Source organism: Gadus macrocephalus, chromosome 3 (genome assembly GCF_031168955.1).
Source record: "Gadus macrocephalus chromosome 3, ASM3116895v1".
Lineage (NCBI taxonomy): Eukaryota > Metazoa > Chordata > Actinopteri > Gadiformes > Gadidae > Gadus > Gadus macrocephalus.
Window position 1 is genome coordinate 22,372,569 of NC_082384.1, and position 21,018 is coordinate 22,393,586.

Sequence of the window (21,018 nt, forward strand, 5' to 3'; positions counted from 1 at the left end):
AAAGGGCACAGAGCTGTTTACTTCATTACAAGGTAAAAAGTAGTCGTATCAGTCGTTGCTGTGCGGCGATACACAAAAGTAAACAGTGGGTGCATTCCTACTCGGCACTGAAGTCACACGTTATTTTGATCTCTACAGCCTCGTATCTTCCCCGCCGATCTGCCTCACCTTCCGGCCGCAGCAGTAACCCAGGCCCTGCATGACGGGGTCTATGTCCGCCTCAAACACCTCGGCCAGCTTGGAGCAGTACTTGTAGACGCGGGACGTCTTGCGGTTGTACAGCCAGGCGTTGTTGAACATGAGCCACACGTCCTCCACGTACTGCCAGGGCTCCTGGTACTGGCCCGTGTCCAGCTTGCGCTTGATGGTGGACAGGTCGATGGGGGTCTTCACGATGTCGAAGTAGTCCTGCAGAGGGGGGAAAATCAGGCCCCTCATCATTCTGCTCTAGACATGTTGGAGCTTACATCAGACACAAACCTTTAGCAGTTAACTTGAGTCGTGGTTGACAACCAACCACACACACACACACACACACACACACACACACACACACACACACACACACACCATGTGACAGGTAAAATAGGTGTTTACAGTCTACTCCCAGTTTACGGGCAAAATATATTTTAGGTATGTATTGCATACTTCCAGCCGGTATATGTTTGACAAAGATGGTACAAACTTCCGTCGTACACAGGTGGCAAGAAGAAAAAAAACAAGATCTCACAAAATCCTTGAGTTAAGAGTCTACAAGGGAAACTGCGCCTGAGGACTACTTTGTCTGACTTCTCCCGGTCTCTGTGTGTTGCTACCCACCGGGATGCCTAGCTGCATGGGGTCCACCGGCTGCCTGAAGGGCAGCGACTCGGGGTCCTGCCGGTAAAGAGACTCCAGCGTGGGCATCAGAGCCTGCCGCAGCTCCTCTGGTTTAAAGACTGCCGGAAGAGCAGGGGGAGAGATGAGACGGGCGGGGAGGAGAAGTGGAGACAGACGGTGAAAGAGGGGGGGGGGAGTAGGAAAGATAAAAGCTCAGTAAAAACACTGCATGGATCATTAAGAGCAGCAGGAACCCAATGTACATGAACGTCTGATTTTATAGTGGGGTGCAGTCGGTGCGGACTGCAGCCTCACTTTTCCTCCGGGACTGAGAGGGGGACGAGGAGGTCGTGCTGTTGGCTGCTCCTCTGTCCTCCTCGTCTTTAAGCTCCACCTTCAACTCCGCCTTCGTCTCGTCCACCTCCATTGGCTCTGGCTTCTCCTTCTTGGCCAGCATCGAACCAGAGTCCTCCTCCATCTGTAACCGGCAAGGCGACCCAAAGTTAAGAGTTGTCTGCGTCTTTGAAATTAATTTGGCAGTGTAAACTCACTCTTCAGTGTGCAAGCAAACCGGTCTTCCCATTCCAAGTGTGTGCACTTAGGCAGCCCATCTTTACCTCAATATATCATGTGATAACCCTTCGTAATAGTTATCTACATGGAGATGTGTACACACCCAAATTCCTCGCCCACGGGCAAACTTGCGTCTCCGTAACCTTGCTTAGCAGGGAGTGTTTTTCTAGGTTCTAGAGGGAAGCCCATGAGGACCATGAGCACGTCATCTAGTTCTTTGTATGAACCCTTTCCTGCCTTAAGTCGGTTTTTAATGGCTTTTCATGGGGATTTATAACAAACAGACATTTCACAAGACAAAAGGATGAAAGAAGTTCGAGAATGTATCATTTGAAAAACAATCAAAGACAACGGACTAGAACATTCCTGAACAATGAACAAAGTTGAAAAAGAGCAGCGCCAATAAATTGGAGCCGTTGCACCGAGGGCCTCGACGTGGAAGCTCACCTCGGTTTTGGACTCGTTCTTGATGGAGACGGGCTCAAACTCCTGCTTGACGTGACGGACCTCCGCCTTGTTCTCCTGGACGGGGAGGTCGGCCACGGCGTGCTGAGAGTGCAGGTCAGCGCTGGCCGCCGAGGCCGGCGTGGGAACCCGGTTCTCCAGACTGGCCGCGCTTTGAGACAGCTTGAACCGGGCAGGAAGAGACAAGAGTGCCGGGGAGGAGGACAGACATGGGGAGGGTGGAGAGAGAAGAATGTTTAGGACCTGGGTAACCGCTCACACGGTCAGGCACATCGACATGCAGGGTGGGGGCTAGACACCAGACACCGCTCATTTGTATTCAACTCCTCCCCCAAAGTCGAAGGACGCCATATAGACATATTCCCAGTGAGATGACGGCTACGAACAAGAGTGGAAAGCAAGGCAGGTTACGAGACCAAAACACTCAATGTGGCTGGTACATGGAGGTCAGACGAATGGGTGGGTGGGGTGGGTTTGGGTGGGGGTTGGGGGTGGGTTTGGGTGGGTGGGGGGGGGGGGGGCGTGGTTCAGAGAGGAGGGCATGCGGAGGATCTCGGTCTCACCGGCGTGGTGGGGGGCTGCGTCTGGGCCGCTGCGGGGGGCTCCGGCTGGGTTTGGGACTGGGTGGGGCGGGGCGGGGTGAGCCCCTGAGTGGGGGCTGGGCCGGGGAGGGTGGGGGTCGGGGTAGGGGTGGAGCTGCGGCTGGAAGACTGGGGGTGTGGCATGTTAGCGGCCACCGCGGCCAGGGAGGCGGAGGCGGAGGAGGAGGTGGTGGCAGCGGGCTGGGGCGTGGAGTGCGGGGGGTTCTGGGAGGGGACTACTAGCTGTGTGCCCAGCGAGGGGCCAAGTGCATTCATGGGGAGGTTAGTGCCCTGCTGGGGCGGCTGCGGCTGCTGCTGCTGCGGCTGTTGAGGCTGCGGCTGCTGCTGGAGAGAAGGACAAACACGGAGAGCGGGCGGATAAACGGACGCACACGAGAAGCAGACACACACACACACACACACACACAGAGGTCAGGAGATCAGACCCGAGGCGTACAAACGTGTACAACACAACACAGAAGAGATTTGGCGTTTAGAGGCAACACGGTGGGGATGAGGTTAATTTCAGGGAGGACGTCGTTTGATTTGGTTAAAGGATGAGGTTGTTTAGTAGTAGCTAGTCTAGCTAACAACGTAACTCGTCTCCTCACAGAAGAAGCAGGATTGCGATGCCTCCGTTCGGTATTCGGACAACACATCCCACATCCCACGGACCCCCGTCTTGCGTTGCCTCCCTTTACCTGCGTGACCGCTGCCTGGGCCTGGGGTAGAACCATTCCCGGTCCCCCGGGGATATTCAGGGCTCCCGTGGTGGAGCCCGGGGGGAACTGCTTCTGGGCCAGGAAGGGTCCCTGGCCCGCCGTCTGCCCCACCATGCTGCCTCCGACGTGGGCCGCCATCATGCCCTGGGCCTGGGGCATGCGGGACGGGGACATGGCCATCTAAACCGCAGCACAGGAGGGCCGAGGTTAAGGACCCAGTGAGTTAGGGCGTCGCCGAGCCAACCTTTTAACCGGCTGCATTAAGAATAAGCGCGCACACAAACACAAACATACATATGTTCATAATATATGTGTAGGGAAACACCTTTAGATTAAACGTCTTTTGTCATCGCAACGTTGATCAACGACCAAGAGCATGCCGTGTAGAAGAGCTGTGCGAATAATCAAATTTTGATCGCGATTTCGATTTCAGCGTCAAACGATCACAAAATTAACAATCGATTTTTTTTCGCTTTTCGTTTTTTTTTATGTTTTATAGAAAGGGCAGAACAGCTGGATTACTATTATAATATTATATAATTATATTATTCTTTGTAGCCATTTTGTGTAATTTTTAAGGCAAAGTTTTTTTGGGAGAGACATGCTGAACAAATACAGCATGTTTTCAAACTCAAAAATAATCGTGATTTCAATATTGACCAAAATAATCGTGATTATGATTTTTCCCCATAATCGAGCAGCCCTACCGTTTAGACCTTTCGGTGTGTGACTTTCCGTCATGGATAAGAGGAAGCGGAGTGCATACATTTATTTTTCGTACTGATGCTTCAGTCTGCCACAGGACAGTGTGGGAATGTGAATCACAGATTCATTCAGAGTACCTCCTAAAACAATCCACGTACCCCACATTGACAAATTTATATATATATATATATATGTTATGTTTCCTCATGTTGTTCTTGTTTGCATAAGGGATGCAAAGAAAACCCCCAAAAAACTGTGGTCCACACCTATTGCTCTGAGGGCACATTTATGGTGAGCAAAATATGTCCAAGGTAGTTTCCAACAATCAACATATCGAAAGTCAGTTTTAATAGCTTCTTTACACAGTCCATGAGCGTTTTAAAAACACTGGGGATTTTTCCATCACTTGCCTTTGACGGTTAGCTGCTCGCAAGATACACTTCTAAACTTTGGTTTCAATGTATGAGACCTTTTGGAAATATCGGGATTACCGGTAATTGCATTTAAGTTAGGCTCCATAATAGGCAGGGTACTTTTTTATTTGCCTTTTGTGTAGAAATATTGACCACAGATGGCTCTATAGAGACTACCGTTGCCCGGCAGGAATGAACTGTTGACACACTGTGACTCGTACCAGTCATCCATCTTTAGTGCTCGGGAGGGTCGTTTGGAATGTGAGTAAACTTAAAAACCGCATAAACTGCGGTTGAAATGTGTGAAACTCCAAATACTAATAACTAGAGCTGTCAGTTAAACGCGTTATTAACGGCGTTAACGCAAACCAATTTTAACGGCGTCAAATTTTTTATCGCGCGATTAACGCAAATCTTTTATTAAAAAAAATAAAAATAAAAATATTTTCTTTGGCTCAAAACAAAGAAGCAGTAGCCTAACTGCTATGTTCAAATGACATTTGTTCAAAGCAGTCTAAACGACTGCTTAGATTTTAATTGCACTATAGGCTCTTTTTTTGTATCTTCCTGTTTTGATCAGTATATGCCAATGTTGTTATCAATAAAAAATCATTTGCACAAGGCAAGCCGATGCACTTCACCATGTTGATAAGAGAATTAAAACGAGAAGAATTAATGGGACAAAGAAATCAAGGGATATCTAGCATAGAAAACAAATTTGTGATTAATCGCGATTAATGTGAGTTAACTATGACATTAATGCGATTAATCACGATTAAATATTTTAAGCGCTTGACAGCTCTACTAATAACACACCAGCGCTATGCTCATTTAAATTTCACTTTCAGCTTTAATGCTGGGTGTTCCCGGTTCGTTGAACATGTGGGGAAGTCCACCCCGCCAGCCCTGTCAGTAAACCGTAGCAAACAAACCACTTCCAGTTTCAACCACAAAGAAACCCTGGGAAACGATCATAAAAATGAGGGTATGTGCTTATCTTAACAAAAAGGTGTGACTACTTGACTAACGTTGGTCGAGTATGATTTTGCAATTTTTTAAAAAAGCGTTTTATTTATAGGCCCTCTTGGTTAACTCCCGAGGTTAACCAAGAGCCCGGCGATTCATTTGTCAACTAGCGGACTATCGAGTTCAGCCCTACTTGTAATAACCACTACATTGAGTAAATAAACCTGAGTACCTCCCATTCGACTGAGCCTGCCTTTGAGTCTGTATGATAAACCAGCCTTGACAACCAGTGTCGGTGTGGCTACTGACCGCTGGCACGGAGCTCATGGTGATCTGCTGTGGGTGGTTCATGGGGGACGCGGCCCGCTGTCCCATGGGGGCCTGGGACATCGGGACGTTGGGAAGAGCCATAGTGTTGAACTGGTTGATCCCTGCAAGGAACAGTCAACCAGTCAGTCAGTCAGTCAGTCAGTCAGTCATTCTCATAAGAGCACATCACTCTTTGGCAGCAGTCACACACTAACAAACCGGGTTGTAAGGTCACAAAGAGTGTTTACACGATAAGACAAGTGGCCCACCTTGGGGGACCTGCATGCGGTTCAGGATCTGATTTGGCACGTTGGGAAGAGGCACGGGACCGTCTGGAGGTAATGAAGGACAGCAGGAGACATAATCAGAGGACCACAAGGACATTGTTTAACAGTCGTTGCTGCTAAGACCTTTCAGCCAGTCAAACTAAGCTGCGCGGTGCGCTACAGTTAGATTTGTAGGAACAGATATGAGTCGTGAAGTTAAACATTGAGCTCAAATCCCACACAAATAATAGATCTCTATCACTGTCACTCACAGAAAATGCGACATTTTGGTTCTGGGGAGAGCCACTCACTAAATGACTAACTTCTCCATCTAACCTGCAAAATGTAAAGCACCCTCCCCGGTGGAGGTAGGGAAGGCGTACTCACTCTGTGGCCTGGGGCCCAGGGCACTGGGCAGGGGAAGGCCAGGCTGCTGGCCCCCCTGTGCGGTCAGGGGGCCCTGATTAATGATCTGCTTCTGCAGCCGCGAGCGCCTCTTCTCTTCCAGTTCCTTCTGGATTTTGTAGATCTTCTCAGCCAGGAAGTGGTAATACTCGTCCTACGGGGAGAGGAGAGAAAATGAACCAGAATATATCAAATAAACTTTAGGAGTGTCTTTTGCTTTTCTTATCACTGCAGATTCTAAAAGAGTGAGTCAGATGCCTTCCCAGAAGTGAAGCTGCCAAGGTTTGTCCTTGTGGCAGCCTGTTTCCAGAGACTCACCCTGCTGTTCGCCGACTCGTACATGTCCCCTTCCACCTTCTTGGCGTAGGCCACCAGGTTCTCCATTCGCCTGTCCTTCAGGGCAGCCGGGTCCGGAGTGGGGAATATGGCTTGTACTCTGCAGCCCCAGGGAACACAAGACAAGAGAGAGAGATCATACAAGAGAGAGACAAGACAAGAGAGAGAGAGACGAGAGACAGAGACGGAGCGTAGAGGGAGAGAGAGATGAGATTCAGCAGTGTTACTTTACAACAATACAAATGCACATATCCCAGCCCAAGAACTTCCTCAGCAAATGACAGAGCCAGCAGTTGATCCAACTTCCCCACAAGAACTCTCTTACAGACAAGCATTCTTTGAACACAATAGGAGATGATTTACAACCAGATATTGATAGCTGTTCCACTGTTCATGAGTGGTGCGTGCAGTAGCCATGCATTGAAAGCATAGCGAACATCTACTGCAGGTGTGTGTACGTACAGCTTGTGGACCAGGTGATTGCGGAGGTCCTGCGTCACGTGTTCATGCCATGTTTTCCTGGTGCCGGTGGCGGAGAGGGGAGCTGCCGTCGGTAAGTTGCCCTTAGAGGCCACAGAAGAGCTGTCCGAGAGCAGCTGACTGGAGAGCCAAAGGCGGGTCGGTGGGAGAATCATAGGGAAAAACAGGCCGCAAGTCATGTCAGTGCGTTTCACTTCTAAAGCCCGTAATCCGTTAGATTCTCAAAGGGCTTGTCTGGCCCACATTATACAACACCCTGCAACCCTACAGCCAGAAACAAGTCGACAAGGCCAAGGGACGAAACCTTGAAGAGGGAGCCCTCCTTCTTGGGATAGTTAGGAGTGCTCTAAGGGTCAGATGTCTCTAAACTAATTTGATCATCCACTGTTGCATACGAAGAAGCTCTATGAATATATGCATCCCTGCAAAGTGTTATGCTGAATGAATGAGGTTTCGGGAATTACAAAGACCCAATGATACTGTGGTCGGCTTAGCTCAGGAGGTAGAGCAGTTTTGTATCTTTTGTGTCTTGTAACCGAAAGGTTGCTAGCTCGATCCCCAACCTCCTAGCTGAGTGTTGAGGTGTCCCTGAGCAAGACACTTAACCCTAACTGCTCCTGACGAGCTGGCTGTCGCCTTGCATGGTTGATTCTACCGTCAGTGTGTCAATGTGTGTATTAAAGGGGACCTATTATGCTTTTTCGACTTTTATGACCTATAAACGTTGTTAAAATGATTGATATTCATGTTTAACCATACTAAAGTGTCAAATAATGACGTACATGCATTTCGACGTATTCCCAGCTGACAGTCTGGGGTGGCTGTGCAGCGCGCTAAACACTCGGGGCAGCGTTTGCATTCAGTTGTTCACATTTCCGGGAAATCATCTACGTAGAGGCACTCCTGCCGCGCCCCCCATATGCCTGGTCAAATCTGCCCGCACGCGCGCTTCAAGGAAGGTAACCAATCACAACGGAGTTGGGTTGGCAGGAGGGGGACGAGGGGGCGGAGAAGGACGAAACCGAGCGTTGACAGAGAATGCTGAATGCGCCCAGATGAGAAAAAGAGTTTCCCGAAAATCGACATCGTTTTTTGTGCATGGTTAAATATGACTATCAATCATTATAACAACGTTTATAGGTCATAAAAGTGGAAAAAGCATAATAGGTCCCCTTTAACCGATGTAAGACGCTTTGGATAAAAGCGTCTGCTGAATGCCCTAATTGTATTTGTAATTGATACGGGACTGACTTGTTAGTGTTGAATGCGTTGGGGAGGGAGGGGTCGGCGTGGAGGTGGCTCGGTTTGGACGCGGGCCCGCCGATCCCCGTGCCTCCGGGGGCCATCTGGTTTCCTTTAATGACAAAGACATAGCATCGCATGACAATCATTTGAGATCCTTTGGATAAGGCCGAAGAATCTGAGTTATTGTCATTGCACATGTACTCCACAACAAAATGAGATCTCTGCATTTGACCCATCGGCAGCCTCTATTACTGCTGATGCCTTGGTCGAGAGCCCAAGCTGGAGTATAACCACAACATGCATGTCTCGATGGTCTTTACGGTGCAGCCTCTTTGACTGCTGTTGCCTTGGTTGAGTGCCTTGGTTGATACACAGGTGTATAAACCCAACATTGTATGTCTCGATGGTCTTTGTGGTGTGCAAGGAAACCGGAGCGCCCGGAGAAAACCCATGTGGACACGGGGAGAACATACACACACACACACAAGGTCCCCCCGGCCACGGGTCAGACCCAGGGACTTCGGGCTGTGAGGCAGCACCGTGCCCTGGACCATGACATCAATGTTTCACATTGTGAGATGTTAATTGGGTTTCCCTTTCACACCCTAAATGTGTAACACAATAAACCAGGCGAAACAGGGAATAATAGTAGTTTGAGTTAATTTAAGGGACTGCGATATCATGAGGATTATAATGAGAATTGTCGGTCAAGAGGTAAACAAACTTTACCAATTGCATTGATGGGTCTCAACTGCTGCGGCAGTGTTTGCTGGGTGTGTGCGTTGGTTGCTCCCGACGTCTGCCCGGCCCCTTGAGCCTGGGTTTGCCCAGGTGTCTGGCTGCTGTAGGGCAGCCCCAAGGCCGCATAGGCCCTCTGCATGGAGCTAGGGTCTATGGGGGTTGAGGTGTTGATGGTAGGGGTGCTGGTCTGGCCGGCACCCACTGACGACATGGGATTGGGAAGACCTGTGTTGGGAGAGCTCAGCATGGCTGTAGAGGGAAAAGGAGTGGTTCAATACATCACTTTTGTATTAGAATACAAATTGAGTTATTCGTAATGGCTGGTATATTTTGCACCGAATCCAACTTGATCAAAGCATCTGGATTGCATTCTTCAAGTATTGATCATGTCTAATACATAGACGCTAAGAGACAAACTACATACGCCTAGTATAATGCCGTTGGTTTGAGACGCGAGGGCATCAATCCAGTGCTTTGAACGGCAGAGAACTGAATAAATGCATAAATCCCTTTGGGGGACGTATCATTTACATATTTCCCTGGGTTCAGTTCTTGGACAGAGCAATGGAGGAAACAGAGCGAAGAAATCTCGGAGTGGTTATTTGTTTTGGGGAACGCACAAGCCGTGGCGTTGTTCTCACCCCCGTGCGAACAAACTTAACGACCACAAAGGCTGGAGCACAGCGCCGACTGCTGAAGGACGTGTCGCAGAACATCAAGAGGAAGACAAACAAGGCCACCGGGCAAAAGTGAAGAGCAGTGCGGGTTGCACCCAACTTATTTCAGAGAATAAACGGCAAATTGGTTTTGAGGGGGCAGCAGTCGAGAGAAAACAAAGACTTTATACGATGGGCCAGAGCCAATTAACCCATGATGTAGGCGAACTTGAGATGAAAATAAAGACCATGAACAAGCATTTCAGTTCAGTACAGAGGAGGACAGACGGCCAAAGATACGGTTCATGGAGTGTTTTTAAATTGGTACTAAAGTTGGGAGGACAGAAAGTTTGTGTTAAACATATGAATAATATAACATGACTTCATCATTATATTTTTTCCATTATAAAGAAGACAGACTTGTTTGATTCATTTGCTGTTGCAGACATTGGCCCAGGAGGCCGTGTACTCACGCTGCTGGGTGCGTTTGTCACTGGCGTTCTTGAGCGGAAGACACACAGGACAGTCGTGCCGTGTGCAGTTCTTCCAGTGAGAGATGATCTGTCTGGACGACGCACAGTGAGCCACTAGAGAGAGCGAGGCAGAGACAGAGAGAGAGAGAGAGAGGGAGAAAGGAGTCAGAGAGCCAGTGAGCAAGCAAGAGGGAGGCAACAGTTCAGATCTGCAGGTTGCCAGCATTCATCAAGTTCTCACACACTTTTGCTTCACATTGTTTTGATGTATGCCTGGAGTGACCGGCACTTGTTTATGCACAGAACACACCATCCAAACTCTTGCAAGCTCCTCAGTAATACCCTAGGCAAAACAATAAGAACTAGATCTGCAGCAAAAGAATCAACTTGAGGCCATGGTCGGATGAACGTTTCCCACACGAGAAAAGGAATGTCCATGGTGTAAGATACAATCGCTTGTTCTGCTTTGGAGCTGTGGCTTGCTCAACAGTCTAGCAGCTAATCTGATGAACGATAGCAGCCTGGACATATGAGAGCCAGGACCTGGAGCACATTGCCTCGCTGCCCAGCGAGCTGCTGCTGCATCAGCAGAAGGACAACGATTATGATGGCTTCAAGCTTCGTGGACAATGCGCAAATACATACAATTACACTGTTTACTCTCTCACAAAATTGAAACACTTTTGGCAGTTCCTCAAATTAGACAGACCTACGGGCCCTTTGGCTGTTTGGCTTCACTGAGCAATCAGCTCATATTTAGACGACTCAGCCAAACTTAACAATAGCATCAATGAAGAAAGGCTCTCTCAGGTGAATTGTTAACCTACTAACTATGTCCTAGTGAGAGCCGTGAAGCCATCAACAATTCAACCATGAGCTGTGTCTCTCTTTGGTAATTTGGGTACAATTTTGATGATGAGGGCCGGGTTTACAGGAAATTAGCTGGCCCGTTTGTTAGCATGAACACGGCCACATGAATTCAAACCTCGGTCTCCAATAGTTTTGGCTCGCAACCATGTGGAGGGTGCCAGAGCAAAGCAGCAGATGACGCCAAATGTAAATGAGACTAGCTTCAGGGGAGTTTGTCAAGCGCAATACTGGTGGAGACCAAGAAGGGTTAGGCGATGTAAAATCTCAACATTGCTAGCATAAAACCTTGTGTGTGCAGGTTGGGACAATTAAATGGATGGAAATAGAATGGAATGAATACAATTATAAAAATTCAATTTTTAAGAGTTTGGACATCCTCAATGTCTGGACTGTCTTGACAATTTCACATATTATTAGCTCCATGGATTGAGCCAGAATAAGGGCCGTCTCCATCTTAATAATTGCGTTAGTTGACTAAAAGCATTCCATCCCGAATATTATTCAACTAGTCATCAATCTTGTTTTCATGCTCTGATTCAGTTTTCACAGAGAGGAGAGGCTACTCCCAGACAGTTGACAGTGTGATTGAATCAATGTATTGCTCACAGCTCTGCAATGAAATAAGATTTGCCAATTTTAAATGGTAAAATATTTTCAATGCATCGCTCGATAACGAAATACATAAACAAGCTCTCGTTTTTAGATATTTTTGTGTGGAAATGTTATGCATGTATTCCAAAAAACGGCGTCCGCATAAACAATACTTATCTCAAGTATGTTCCACTAGGTGTTTATCACCCATTACAACTATACAAAATGTTGGTCTTAAATGTTAACCATTTAGATATTTAGATTCTACATCTGCTTCAAGTTATTATTTGAGATCAAAGAACTGACAAGGAACTATAAATCAAGGCCTTCTTGTTTTGAAGGCGCCTCACAAAAACCAAGGATTTGATAGTTTCCAATTAACAAACACAGAAGTTCTGTTTTAATGTTTGTTATACAGTCCATGTACGCATCACACACACTGCTGATTTTTACTGCTTTTTAGGTTGACTTCTAGAGGGATACACAGAGATATCAATTTTGTATTCATTCAAGAATTTTTGAAACTTGACTCATCAGGTTTAATTGCATTTTAGTTGTTAAGTTGTACACCGCTGTTCAGGGCTGGGTACTTTGTAAATGGCCTATCCTGTAGAAATATTCACAGAACGAAGACTTTAGAGAAGTGCTGCTAGCTGACTCCATGGCTGTTATAAAAAACTAGACGCACTAGGACTGTCTTTAGTTCCCCGCTTCAGATCGTGGTCATTTGCAGCGTGAATCGGTGTTAAATATGATAGCCAGTAGGGTGGGTGAGGCAGTAGGGTGGATGAGGCGACACGGTTGGTCAAGCAGAAGGATGGGTGAGGCAGTAGGGTGGGGGAGGCACCAGGATGGGTGAGGCAGTAGGGTGGGGGAGGCACCAGGATGGGTGAGGCAGTAGGGTGGGGGAGGCACCAGGATGGGTGAGGCAGTAGGGTGGGGGAGGCACCAGGATGGGTGAGGCAGTAGGGTGGGGGAGGCACCAGGATGGGTGAGGCAGTAGGGTGGGGGAGGCACCAGGGTGGGTGAGGCAGTACGGTTTGTCAGGCAGAAGGGTGGGTGGGTGAGGCGGCACGGTGGGTGAGGCTGCAGTGTGTCGAGACGCAGCAGGATGGGTGAGGCAGTAGGGTGGAAGAGTTAGTAGGGTGGGTGGGTGAGGCCGCAGGGTGGAAGAGTTAGTAGGGTGGGTGGGTGAGGCCGCAGGGTGGGTGAGGCAGTAGGGTGGTTGAGGCAGTAGGGTGGGTGAGGCAGTAGGGTGGGTGAGGCAGTAGGGTGGGTGAGGCAGTAGGGTGGGTGAGGCAGTAGGGTGGTTGAGGCAGTAGGGTGGGTGAGGCAGTAGGGTGGGTGAGGCAGTAGGGTGGGTGAGGCAGTAGGGTGGGTGAGGCAGCAGGGTGGGTGAGGCAGTAGGGTGGGTGAGGCAGTAGGGTGGGTGAGGCCGCAGGGTGGGTGAGGCAGTAGGGTGGGTGAGGCAGTAGGGTGGGTGAGGCAGCAGGGTGGGTGAGGCAGCAGGGTGGGTGAGGCAGTAGGGTGGGTGAGGCAGTAGGGTGGGTGAGGCAGTAGGGTGGTTGAGGCAGTAGGGTGGGTGAGGCAGTAGGGTGGGTGAGGCAGTAGGGTGGGTGAGGCAGTAGGGTGGGTGAGGCAGCAGGGTGGGTGAGGCAGTAGGGTGGGTGAGGCAGTAGGGTGGGTGAGGCCGCAGGGTGGGTGAGGCAGTAGGGTGGGTGAGGCAGTAGGGTGGGTGAGGCAGCAGGGTGGGTGAGGCAGCAGGGTGGGTGAGGCAGTAGGGTGGGTGAGGCCGCAGGGTGGGTGAGGCAGCAGGGTGGGTGAGGCCGCAGGGTGGGTGAGGCCGCAGGGTGGGTGAGGCCGCAGGGTGGGTGAGGCAGCAGGGTGGGTGAGGCAGTAGGGTGGGTGAGGCAGTAGGGTGGGTGAGGCAGTAGGGTGGGTGAGGCAGTAGGGTGGGTGAGGCAGTAGGGTGGGTGAGGCAGTAGGGTGGGTGAGGGAGCAGTGTGGGTGAACGTACACAACGACCACTTGAGGCGGAGACACTCACCCTGGCAGGACTTGCCGGCCTGGCAGTGGGTCATGTGGTTCAGCACGTTCTTCATGGTGCGACAGTGCGGGAGGGCACAGGCCCTCACCTCCCCGTTGGCCTGCTCTCGACGCTGGCACTTGTGTGCGTGGAGCAGCAGGACCAGCTGCTGCTGGATCAGCTTGCGCTTCTCCGGGTCAGCTGTAGGGACGGCCGCGGGCGCCGGCACGCCACTCGTACCGCCTCCCAGGGCCAACATGGCCGCCTGCTGCAGGGGTTGTTGCTGGAGCTGGACAGGGGGACAGAAGGAACATGATGAGCCAGACCCAAGAGATAGCTTCAGATTATTATTAACACAAGGCTGTTCTTCCGTATATCAATGTTTTACCAGATATGTGCAATCCGGAAGATGTTTTGTGCAGTTCTGAACCTCTATTATCCCGCCAATTACCCCCTAGCCATTTGGACAGGGCTAGTTTGAAAGAGGGAAGAGTAAAAGCCTTTAATTGCTCCCAATAACACCGGCAAAAGCAAAACCGATAACCGTCGTAAAACGCTTCTAGAGTAAAATGAGAAACAAAGAAATTAGGCCCTGCTAGGAATGGTTAATGTGTTTTACTATCCTTGGTATGTGTGCAATATATATTAGGGTGGGCAGTATTTAATATTTAAACATGCAGACGAATAAACACTATGTTATTTGAGAAGTGAGATTCATGTACGTTTCCGTCTCCTCACTAAATTTCAGTTTAGTTTTGTAGTGAACTCTAGCTCACCCAAAGTATTTGATCACACAGAGCTTAGCTGATGGATCAATTCCCCTCCAGTCCCTGGTCAACACTGAAACCCCTCTCTGCATTTCAGTTGCTTCCAACGATGTAAAAAGCATGATGGATTTTCATTAAAATGTGCTGTAAACTAGGAAAGAAGGATAATCATCTTGGCCCCATTCGTTTTGGAAAAAGGGTTTCCGGCCAACACTAATTCAGCGTGGACATGATGTCGTGATCCAAAAAGAGGAAAGTGCAACACGGTTACGTGCTTGGCGGTTTGTGCTAGCGGCCCTTTGCGTTGTGCTGACCAGAACCTACCATGTTCGGCCCGCCGGTGACGCTGGCTTCTTTGAGCTCATTGGGGAAGGAAGACATGCAGCTGGCGAGTGCCGCCTTGTTCTGGAGTGGCTGTCCGGCCGCAGCAGCAGCAGAAGCAGCCTGCCCGTAGGCCTGAGCCGAGAATGGGCTTCCATTACTGCCCATTCCCATCTGGACACACAAGTACATTGGTATAGCGGTCGCTCTGCTCCAAGGCGACTAACGTTAAGTGCGTTCAACCGTGACGATACAAGCCAGGGATTGCGAGAATCACACACACGTTTGTTCGATCGATTCATAAAATCTGCATACTAGCTGGATAAAACCTCAGCATGAACCTACATTTGGTTTCATGGCTCACCTTAGACAAAATATACAATCACTCTGCCATTCAGTTTGTTGCTGAATAATTGTTACAACGTCGTATGATCTTGTGGGTCTTTGAACAGAGGGGCGTATCACTCAAATCAGAATAGTTAGAATGGTGTAGCCATCAGAGCCCCGGTGTGATGGCCCATTACTCCCTCAACGAAGAAGGTTGTGGCCTCCCAACACACACATACAACCATGCTCAACAATTCTCAAACCAAGTGAGTGCACACTAAACTGAGTGTCTTTAAAAAACACAGCTGAGAGAATTATCCGTCTTTACAAATTAATTAGCTTTTCCTAAGAGGTTTAGGGAAACTAATAAGAACATGAAAGACTTAAATCCAGGGGATTTAATGTTCTGCATTAAAGTATCATAACATGTCGGGAGAGGCTCATTTGTCAATAAATCTCCATGCCGTCGAGTACATTTTCACACGTGGCTCCGGGCAGAAATGGAGAACGAAACGCTGCTCTCTGTGGAGCTTCAACTAACAGCTTATGTGTGGGAATTGTCTGCTGAGGGGAATTAATACAAATCTGTGCAAGTCACAGAACCCAGCACCGAGGCGGATTCAGGCCTCCAGCATTAAGCGGTGAGTCTTCATTCTTTGTATGGAGGAGGTTGATCCTTCACCCATGTTTTGACTATTGTAAAATAAACCTCACAAACATTTGAAACAACTGTAAAGAGACAACTCCCTAGTGAGCCTCGCGGTTGACAGCTTGCCTAACCCCATGGCATGTGGAAAAACATAAATAAAAAGGGAGATCAATAGCAAACTGAGCTCTCCAATTCCGATACAAACACGCAGACAGCCACTTGAATGAACATGGAACATGGAAAAACTGCCAACAGCGAAGTGGCTCCAACAAACAAGTAGTGCTGTCAAGTTCTGGTCGGTTGATCGATGGGTTGGTCGATATGCACTTGTTTGACCAACTTCTCATTGTGTCTCCTAATCCATTATTTTGAGGGGCGGGAGGCGCATATGCAGACCGATGCATTTCATTTTTGAGTGATAGGCTACGTTGTGTTGGAAATTACATTAATTATGAATAAGAATAATATCCAAGGCGCCGTAGTTAGTTTAAATAAATATATGGTTTGATAGAGTATTACACGGGAGATCCAATCACAACTTTGAACTCGCCCATAAGGAGGCCAGCTAGTCGCAATTTACTGGACATTTACTGGGCTCCAAATTAACTTAAACAACACATATCATCTAAAATCGTAAAGGATATGTTTAGTTTTTTTCACATTGTCTGCGATTCTCCGTTAATTTGGGTGTTTAATGCTTGATAGGCTTTGAGTGTGAACACAGAATTGGCTCGAACGACGGTGCCATCTATTGGGACCCATTATAGTAAATCCAGAAAAAAAAAACGTGCGTCCGACGTGCGTCGTACTAGGGGTGGGAATCCCTTGGCACCTCACGATTCGATTCCGATTATGAGGTCAACGATTCGATTCTAAAACGATTATCGATGCAAAGAATGTACATTTCCATGTGTGATTTTCAAAAATATATACATCGGAGTTGTTCCTCAGAGTTTGCTAATCACTTCCTACTTCTGTGATGATCATTAACGACATCAACAGATTAATTAACTTATCCAATATTTTATTAGAGAAAAAGCTCGTCACAAACTTTGTATGAACAATGCAATATTCAATGCAGCTTGCATTACAACACAATATGGCAGTATGTCGAAAAATAGGGTTCAGTTTTATATTATTTCTAATCTTTCTTTTCTATGTCATTAAAGAAAAAGCTGCTCTTGAATTAGAAGGTGTTCTTGTGTCTGGCTGTGAGTTTGTGTGCATGCTATGCGTAGGCTGAATCGCAATCATGTTAAGACAAATCTGATTGGCCAATACACACTGAAGTTCATTTATCTGCATCTAGACAGAATCGTTCTAGACAGAATCGTTCTCGACAGAATCGCGATGCATCGAAGATTCTGTCGAGAACGAGGGTCGTTCTAGACGCAGAGACGTAAGCATGTAATTTACACAAGGGACTTGTTTTAGACAAGTTTTGATTTACGGTTCCCTGAGGTTCCTTAAGGATTGCGCGTGTTGCAAGGGGATTCTCCGCCAGAACAGTAGGGGGAGCAACGAACGAATCTGTGGGCGTGGAAGTGGAAATCGCTGGCTTGTTTATATTTATGCACTTCCAGTATTTTCGACGAGAGTAGCAGTAGCTAAGTTTAGGTTATCTTACGTGCTTACGCGTTACGTCTAAAACAGAGCATATATCGGCCTTAAGGTGTTGTTTAGGCAAGCAGATAGAGTAGAACGCACTGTGGCAGACTAATGCATTGTATCTGAGCGGTGCGCTGCAGTTCGGTGCGGTTCGCATATATTGCCGTTTCCAAAATGAGCGCGCGGAGCCGTGCCTATTATCAAAACGTTGCCGCCCTTCTTGGGCGTCCCCCGTTGTTGGCCTTTGTTTTTAATGTGTCGCATTCTCCTTTTTCATTGAATTTATCAGCAGGCTACACTGTGTTGCTCTACTATGATATCACATGCGTAGCTGCCGCAGCTATCGCCAAACGCATGGAAACGCGAGCCAGATTTAGCGCAACCGAGCTTTCCCGCCCCGAGCCGCATCGTACCGCTCGTTGGAAACGAGGCATAAGTTTATCTAGAGATGACATGCAGATCTTTTTCTGCTAACCTTTGCCCCCCCCATCGACCAATCGATTGGTCGTAGAGCTGGTTGAGTTTCAGTCGACACCAGACTGTATCTGGTTGACTAAAGACCTAAATACTAAGGCCACACAGTAGGGCTTTGACTCCGAACTTCGTTATTCGAATATAATTCGAATATCAAAAAATAAATCAAAATTCGAACGAATATTAGGCAGCCCTTAATATTCAAACCTGTTATGGGCAGGCCAAGAGGGAGAGACGTCGGAGAACCCGACGCAGTCCATTCATAACATTGTAATGTCCACGGAAGAGGCAGTGAATGAAGTATTGATTAGACAGCGATTTATTAGTAACCTAATAAACCGTTGGAACACGCAAGACCGGTAACCATAGCAACGCAGTAAACAAACCTCGCGAAGCCCAATCCAGGTCTTACTGAAGGCATTTAATGGTCAAAATATTATCAATAAATATTTGAATATTAATATTAATGAACAAACGAACTTTGAATATGATTTTTGGGCAAAAGTCAAAGCCCTAACAGGGAGTCAGCGGGAATCCACTGGCCCATTGAACCATCCACGCCAACAGAGTCTGCTCTTGCTTCCTGAACCCTCAAGCTCCTGGCAGACAACGGGAGACTTGGCCTCGTCAGACCAAACAGGCAAACTCCCACACCTCGGGCCTTTGACACCTTCCCAACACCGATAATAAACGCCCCGTCTGCGACAGACACGCGCGTTGGCAGCCCTTCAGCACAGCCCCAGAGAGTGCACACCTACGCCAAGCCCCTCCGTCTTTCAGCCCCCTGCTCTCCCAGCAGAGTGAGGGGGCACTGTTCCAGCGATTCTCTCATCACCTTACCGACACACCAGACAAGAGGAGGGGGGAGAGAGAAAGAGAAAGAGAGGAGCCAAATACATTCAACTGAATTATTGAGCCATTTCTGGCTGTCGGCATGCCTCGTCATCCTCTGATAAAAGACCTTTACAATCAAAAGCTTTCCAAGAGTACCAGACGTGCCAAGGAGCCTGCAAGCAAGCCACACAAGGATCACACAAGAGAGAGGAAACCTAGTTATTTTCACTCGCTCTTTTGCACACAAGAATCAAAAGAAGCGCGACACCCACAGCCACACTCACTTTGTCACACATGCGGGCGGAAAAGACTTACATCCTACACTCAAAAGCTCTATGGCTTGAGACTCACGGCCCGGAACAAAGCTGTTCATCCTGTGGTTTTTGGTGACATAATAATTACATGGGGGCTGGTTTAGCATTACCACACACCCAAACAGACACTGGCTTCCTCTTTCACACACTTTCCTGCGGCAGTCTCTCGCAGAGAAGTTTGTTTATCTTCTGTTTATCAGTGTGTGGTGGTAGAAGCCTGTCTGACACGCGCCCGCGCACAAAATGAATCGTTTTGTTACCGATAGGCTATGCAACCACTGTGATGGCAGGCTTGAGTAAAGGAACCCTTTTGGCGCGCGCACACACACACACACACACACACACACACACACACACACAAGCCCTGCCTGCCAATGGCACCGCCAAGGGTGGAATGTATCACAGGCCGAACAAAAGAGAAGGAGCCAGCCATGCCTACAACACACTTAACCATCTGAACAACATGGCGCATGTCTTTTCAGAGAAACATGATTCATGATTGCACAGAGAGCCCGGAGTAAATTGTTGGCACTGGGGAGGGCCATTATGCACAATCTGAAACTTCCCTGGAACAGCATTTGCACATGTGCAGTTCATTCCTGCACACGATTGTCAACCACCAATTAATTCTGTTTTTCCAAATCAGTCAATCTAGGACGCTTCAAACCACATTAAACAGGATCCCATTCACCGTTGTATAACGAGATGGCTCCAGGCCTTAGCAACTTTGGTCGCACCCCTTTATGAGTTGCTTTGTTGCAGTATTGGCATGTCCTTTGTCACGTACCTTCTATCGGTGTTCATTCTTTTGAACAGACTCATACCCTTTACGCAAGTTATAAAATGTTCATATTGCATAAGGGGTCTTTCTATTTTTACCACCAGCGACCTCGACATCTGTTCACGAACCAGCTCTCCACTCTCCTCCTCCCATATCAAAAAGATCTACCTACTTATAATAAAAGGATGCTAGGTGGGCAATTTCCTCCAACTACGATTAAATTGTAATTTTAAATTGTAATCATCCAGAATAGTTTACTCGCATTTTTTTTAAAAGCGCATCATTGACACTTTGCACAATAATTGTACAAACCACCTTTTTAGCCTCAAAACCTGACACGCATAGCAGCGCCATCCGTTCCAACTCATTACACTAACACACAAAAATACCTAAAATCGAATCTTCCGACGGGTTTGTCCTTTCTAATACGCGACAGACGGCTTACGTGTTGTTCTATCTTTCTTTTGAAGCATTATTCTAATAAAACCGTGATTATCCAATTGACAGTTTCAAAAAAGGGAGTGTCTTTGTAGAGACAGCATTATTGTAAATGTTAGAAGGTGAAGCATCGCAACCATAACATTGTTTGTGGAGAACCCTGTATATATTTATCGAAAATTACACGAGGAAAGGCAAGACCATTTCGTTTGAATTGCGCTTTAGCCGAGGTGCTGTTTAGGACAGGGTATTTTGCCCATTGTGAACAAATATCACCAAGCGACGGGTCTATATAGAGATGTGCTGTTGCACGACAGCTTCGCTCGGAAGCCCCGTCTCCTCAGCAGGTATGTACTTCTAGACACAGTGGGACTCATAACCGGTCATAGCGTTCTCTGAGTCAGAAAGCTGTAATTCGGAGTGTGAATATCTGTTAAATATACAATATCTCTCTAACCTAAAGTTGTATCTCGAAGATCTGTTTCCTATGCCACCACACATTCTTCAAATATACAAAACACAAAGCAGCATTATGATGCTCTCACTTTCACTTTCAGTTTTGATGTTGGGCGTACCTGGCAGAATTACTGTACAACTTCTCAAACGCAGGGGAACGCCACTGACAACTGCCAGCCAGTAAACATTGGTGCACTAAACTATGCAAGTTTCCACAACGAGTGAAGCTGGGAAGACTATGATAGGTTAAAGCATGTGACTAGCACAAACATAATAACCGGTCATAGCGTTCTCCGAGTCAGATAGCAGTTATTCGGAGTGTGAATACCTGTTAAATATACAATATCCGTCTTACTTAAAGTGGTATCTCAAAGATCTTTTTCGCATGCCACCACACATTCTTTATG

The 21,018-nt window shown here is 47.8% G+C and overlaps 1 protein-coding gene across 7 annotated transcripts in view; it reads right to left on the reverse strand.

Annotated features, from left to right (window-relative positions):
* crebbpa (CREB binding protein a) overlaps window positions 1-21,018 on the reverse strand; it is a 43,434-nt gene that overhangs the window by 12,628 nt on the left and 9,788 nt on the right. For 5 of the 7 annotated variants that reach the window (XM_060048035.1, XM_060048038.1, XM_060048037.1 and 2 more), the window contains exons 3-17: window positions 13,664-13,931; window positions 10,156-10,269; window positions 9,015-9,275; window positions 8,292-8,394; window positions 7,023-7,160; window positions 6,543-6,660; window positions 6,207-6,378; window positions 5,823-5,885; window positions 5,554-5,675; window positions 3,140-3,340; window positions 2,421-2,783; window positions 1,840-2,019; window positions 1,135-1,297; window positions 820-938; window positions 169-408 (exon numbers count right to left, since the gene is read on the reverse strand). In XM_060048035.1, coding sequence (XP_059904018.1) covers window positions 169-408; window positions 820-938; window positions 1,135-1,297; window positions 1,840-2,019; window positions 2,421-2,783; window positions 3,140-3,340; window positions 5,554-5,675; window positions 5,823-5,885; window positions 6,207-6,378; window positions 6,543-6,660; window positions 7,023-7,160; window positions 8,292-8,394; window positions 9,015-9,275; window positions 10,156-10,269; window positions 13,664-13,931 — 2,625 coding nt within the window. The remainder of the gene's footprint in view (window positions 1-168; window positions 409-819; window positions 939-1,134; window positions 1,298-1,839; window positions 2,020-2,420; window positions 2,784-3,139; window positions 3,341-5,553; window positions 5,676-5,822; window positions 5,886-6,206; window positions 6,379-6,542; window positions 6,661-7,022; window positions 7,161-8,291; window positions 8,395-9,014; window positions 9,276-10,155; window positions 10,270-13,663; window positions 13,932-21,018) is intronic. The other 2 variants (XM_060048036.1, XM_060048039.1) reach the window with 2 other exon arrangements.